Consider the following 5,828-nt stretch of genomic DNA (forward strand, 5'->3'; position numbering starts at 1 on the left):
CATGGTACTATTCACTTTACCTTTTATTTTGTCCTTATCGTTAAAATTCAAAGTTTTCAAGTCATTTTCATTAGTTTTCCTTAATTTAAATACCAAAAAACATAGAAGTGTGAAAAGACAAAAGGAAGTGCGGAAATCATTTTTCTTAGCCAATAAACAAGGGAAATGCTTTGCCGGTCCTAGTAATTAAACAATTCTTAATTAATATTTTATTTCCTGTAAAAATATTCAGAGACTCATTTTCCAGACCAGAGAAGCAACAAATCCGCCAGTGTTTCAATAATGGCACGTGGAGGATGACGAGTGAACAGAAAAATCCAGAAGTTAAAAGACACAGAGCAGCTCAATCGTTACCTAAATATTTGACTCTTGATCCATGAATTCTCCATTTGCAAGTGTTTGTAGATTGCTAATCTGAAACTAATAAGAATCATTAATCAACTAATCACCTTTGCAGGTTTACGTATACAAGTATTCGGTTTTTTGTATCTGTATTTTCCGGTATTATACTGAGGCAGTCTACTAATCGGTATGCATTTCTTAGAAGTAGGGTGAGTGTCTAAAGACCGAGTTATCTCTCTGAATCAGTTATTCGCTGGGCTGTTAAGCCGTCGAGTCTTCTAGGGTTGATCGACCCGTTTCATACTAGCATCACAAAATACAGTGGAACCGAAATATTTGGCCTTCATGTCGCAAACAGAATAATGACAGAATATTATTACATACACTTGCAATACTCGATCGTAGCAGATGAGGGAACCGAGAAGAACTGATGAAGGTTACTACCACACAAGCACAATGACGAGTTAAGCGTACAAAAACATCCCCCGGATTTCCAGACCGCGTATAAAGTTGTTAAACGTACTTCAGACATGGTACAGAATTAGGTATGAGCTGAGGCAGAAGGATTGCCATTAGGAAATGCTGCCAAACCAGTGCCACTTTCGGGATTAGGTGGCTCGTCGCTTGCATGACGAACAAACTCTTCAGGGGACATGTGCAAGCCGTGGCAAGCACAAACTATCTTTATTTGGTTTGTGCTGTATCGGTAAGTTACACCAGAAATTGTCTTACCATTTGGCCCTTGGCCTTTGGTAGAAACCCATGGTAGGTTCGGGCATGAACCAGATCCCCCAAATTTTATGTCTGCAGCAATACCTGGCTTTATAGCTGAAAAATCAAGAGATAAGTCCTCTGCCGTTGGGCGGCCAGGTGCATCTTTCATCCCGAGGTTCGCGCTACTTACTTTTGTGTCTTCTTCTACCTGAGAAGATGCACCCTCTTCAGTGACATTCTGTTTGCCATCACCTCTCGCCCGTTCTAACATCCTCCCATCATATTGTGCCACATCAGGTGAATTATGTGAAACGACTTGCATTATAGCTGCATCAACACAAGAAGGATAAGAATCTGTTATTTTGGTCAAAGCAGCACTGATAATATCACTATTAATTTTTTGACAAAAGAACGCCCTGGAGTTGTTGTTTATGGATGGAAATGGAAAATATTTATCAACATATCCAACATAAAGAGTTGCGCTCAGTAAGTGCCATCACCACGAAAGTAAGGTGTTTCCATGCTCTGTAGTCCAGCGTGCACAAATAAGTTCCAATCCATATTATAGTTACCTGAGTTTGGTGGATTTCTGCCTGCATAGGCAGGATGGAATTGTTGAGCATGAGGAATCGCACCCCAGGAATTATCTTTATCCAACATTGGGAGCTGGACAGGTGAATAGCCAAACATAACTGGCAAGTTTCCAGGATTCACAGGTTGAGTCCCTGTTCGTTCACCAGTAACAGTAGGCATCGCCTGCATCATCCCATGCATTGGATGTCCTGATGTGGTGGTTGCACCAACTGAATTAGATTCCTTCGTCGGGAGAGAATAAGGTATGTTCATCATGTTTACTGATTGCAGTGAGAAGGGACTGCCATACGCCATATTCCCAAGCTTATATTCATTTTCTGATGAGATATTAAACCTCTTCTGCCCATTTAGGTCGACAACATTGGAATCAGCAAACCTTCGAACTTCCTTCTGAGCATCAGAAGAGTCACCAGATCCAACAAATCGCTTGACGCCCTCAGCATGTTGAGAAATCGGCACTGAGGATGAACCCTCCACTTCAGAATCTGCCACGTCTTCATTTTCAGCAGTTGAGCCATCTTCTGTAACGGAAATGTGTGATGCTCTCGTCTTGTCATGCATATCAGAGTAATGAGTTTCTCTCTCATGCTTCTTTTGATGGTTCATCTCATCAAACAAATTCTTGCGCTTATTACTAGCCTCAGTCCGTTTTTCCTCCTCTGTTTCATCAGACTTGTTATTGTTTGGAACCCAGACTCCTATACCGTTCAAGTTCATTGATGCATCTGCATCAACACTGGACTTGGAAAGGTCGTTGAAGAAGTTTTCCTTAGGTTTCACTGAATCACTTCTTTGAGAGCTACTACTAGATTCTTGTTTTTGAGCCGCACCATGAAGAAAGTCCTTAAAATCATCCGCTAGTTTGTTGCCTCTATCACCTTCTTCTGCTCTAGCATTTGGGGAAGCACCATTTTTACCCTTGGTTTTGGCAGATGATCCACCCCAAGAGAGACCCAAACTAAGTTCAAGTCCATTGTCATCCTCCATTTTTTTTTTTGGGAGAGAAAATAACTGTCAATAGAGATCAAGAGCAATCATTCCAAAAAGTGATTCCTGCACAAAAGCAATCTCATTACTGGGTGCAACCATGCAAGAATAAAGGACGCTGAAGGCCTCACATTGTCATACATAACCACGACACAGAGATGAGACCACAACATGGCAATAATGCATCGCAATAGAATATAACAAAAAGTAAACATATGAAATGATCAACGCAAGCTAAGTATCAACATATAACTAAATGTCTCTTGAATAGACATAACTCTTAAGCATTAACTACAATTGTAACATTGGCGGCCATTCCATCATCTGGTATAGTGGGACTACCAACGAGAAAATGGCTTTTGCAAGCGTCCTAGACTTGATAATTAGCTATACAACTAGGTCCAAACTTCAGAATGGCGGAAAAAGTTAAAGAGGTACCCCGGTATCAGTCACATTAGAGCCATAATCACCCGTTACAAATAACTGAACAACAATTTAGGATATCAGTCCATCACAAAGAGAAAGCAATCTCACACTTGCAAAGACAATTCTTATTAGTAGAGCTAAACTACAAAAGCACTCAGCAAGTTATGCCTTGAACAAACAATACCGATCATCCAAAACATCTAGTCTACAATATGAACAAAAATCCGGAGAGATGTGCACGATTAATTCGATCCAAGATCTTAGGCTCCATCTAGTAATAAGTTGCTAAGATTTCCATTTTGCTGGAAACAAAACCAACAAAAGCAAAAAGTCCCAGGATTTTATTAAGATTTATTTTCCTACGTTTTCTCGGCAACCAAACAAGGGAACCCAGATCTGCTCCTCACCAGATTATCCATGACATGAATGCCTAATCTTCAACTAAATAGAAAAAATTCCGCGAAATCAAAAGCTAGAAACTTTGAGCAATTAAATTAAAGTGCAATTAAACGAACTTAAAGTCGGATACGATGGAAAATTAGCTAAATATTGCGATTCGATCCTTATTTGGATCGGTTTCTCAAATATTTCACGAAAAAACGATTTAATTTAATCAACCCAGCTGAAAATTTTGCATAAAAATACCAAAAGCAATGACGAACACAAAATAGGGAGAGAAATAGAGACCTTGATCGGAAGAGAAGTGGTGAAACCCTAAATCGAGCTGCTTGGTCCAGAGAAGAGTGGGGCAAGAGAGAAGAAGTAAAATTTGGTACAGAGCGTAGTGGAAGAAGAAGATGTTCAAAAACACATTTGTCACTCTTTTTTTTTTCTTTTGCATTTTTTTCTATTTTCTGACCGCACGTGACTATTATGCAAAATATTTTATGCAATTTTCATTGAAACAATGTTTTATTTTATTTTTGTATTGGCGTTAGATATGACTTGCACCCATAAGAAATCTAAATTGCGAAGTTGGTGTACTGTCTTAGTTATTACGGTATTCCTCGAACAATTGCGTCCTGAACTTAAATATTTTTTCCTTTTTATAATTTGTATTTATTATAAAAATATCGTTTATATAAAAATGATTCTAAATAAGGAACAAGGATTCTCTCTAGATCCTTTTTATAAGGATCCGAAAATCAATTAATCGTATCCGTTTATTGTATATTGTGTAGTCAGTTTTCATTATATACTATTTATATTCAATTTTAAATTTAAAATAATTTTTAACTGTACGATATACCATAAACGGATACGATTAATTGATTTTCCGGATCTCCACAAAAAGGTTTCGGAGAGAATCCTATTCCCTAAATAAGATATCGGATTGGTTGATATTGATAATGTCCAAAAGACCAACCCCTGAAATAAAATGGAGGCAGATTGTCTACCCTCCTTTTACCGTGCCCCTCTCTTTCCCATTTATTTCTGCGATCATGGTTAAGTCACGTCAACATTTTATATTTCTATTATTTTTTGTTTTATTATCTCTATTAAAAAATTAATATAAAATATTAATATAATTTAACCGTGATCGCACAAATAAAAATAGATAAAAAATGTAAGATAACAGAAGAGCAGACAATCTGCCTCCAACCAAAATTCGGCATCTCAAAAGTAGTTTTTAGGCTCTGGCAGGTAGGTTCGGGTTGTTTTCTTATTTTTTTTAATTATAATTGATTTGGAAATGGGCTGCAGGCCCAATTATATAAAATCCTCCCACCCGCTTGATCCATAACGGACGTCATTAAGCTGCTTCAAATAAGGGTGTATAAATGAAAATAAAATGTGTGGTTAGCATTTCCCCGAAAGTTATGGTTAATAATATTTGTTAGAACAATTTATGTGCTGAGTTTGTAAAATCCACTCTAGTTTGATCTTTAGTTAATTCAAAGTAATATTAAAAAATAGGTTTAAATGTTAAAATGGTCCATGTGTTGTAGCCATATGGCCAATTTAGTTCCCGTATTTTCTATTTTACTAATTTTGTCCTCGTATTGGTCTCTGTTAGCCAATTAAAGATATTTCATCCAATTTCCTTCAAAAAATTCATAAGAAAAATAATATGAGATATAATTACCCTTTCTTTTTACAGAAAAATGCAAAATCAATGAGAAATAATACATAGAAGAGATAAAGCTTCCAATCTGAAAAATGATTAAGGTTGTGACATAGAAAAGAGAGGGGATAATGTTAGGGAGGAGGTCGGGGAGTTGGGAGGGGAATAAATTTTCTTTTAATTTTTAATTTTATTTCATTTTTAAATATTTTAAATCAAATAATTTTTTTTTATAATAATTTATAAAAAAAATTTATGGAAATTAGATGGAAATGTCCTTAATTGGCTAACGAAGATAAACAGAATGACCAAATTGGCCAAATTGAAAACACATGGACTAAATTGACTCAATGACTAAAACACATGGACCATTTTAACATTTACTATTTAAGTGCATAAAGGAGTTTCTATATGTTTTCTATTTTTAGGTATTTGATTATGAATGTAAAGAAAAAACTTACATTCTTGCCGGTTCTATATGTGCAAGTAAACACATGAAAAAAGTGAAGTAGTGAAAAGATTCTCATATTCATATATTAGTAAACGCATGAAAGTAATGAATCAAAACAATTGCAATTCAAATTACTTGGAAGTGAACATCCCTAAGTTTGCACTTTCTTTATGCTAGTACATAAATATATCTCCAGACTTACAAATGACAATACATTATTAGATACAAACGTCGAGTTTAGAAAGATAT

The 5,828-nt window shown here is 36.2% G+C and overlaps 1 protein-coding gene across 1 annotated transcript; it reads right to left on the minus strand.

Moving 5' to 3' along the window:
• Positions 1-659: 659 nt before the first annotated feature.
• Positions 660-3,911, minus strand: LOC103943882 (ninja-family protein mc410). The gene is made up of 3 exons (XM_009354247.2): positions 3,751-3,911; positions 1,629-2,703; positions 660-1,383 (listed from the first exon to the last, which is right to left on the minus strand). Exons 2-3 carry the CDS (start codon positions 2,635-2,637, stop codon positions 884-886), a joined length of 1,509 nt encoding a protein of 502 aa, XP_009352522.1. The 5' UTR covers positions 2,638-2,703; positions 3,751-3,911; the 3' UTR covers positions 660-883.
• Positions 3,912-5,828: the final 1,917 nt, after the last annotated feature.

Source organism: the organism of the source record quoted next, unplaced genomic scaffold, assembly GCF_019419815.1.
Source record: "Pyrus x bretschneideri cultivar Hongxiangsu unplaced genomic scaffold, Pyrus_bretschneideri_v1 Contig1, whole genome shotgun sequence".
NCBI classification, from domain to species: domain Eukaryota; kingdom Viridiplantae; phylum Streptophyta; class Magnoliopsida; order Rosales; family Rosaceae; genus Pyrus; species Pyrus x bretschneideri.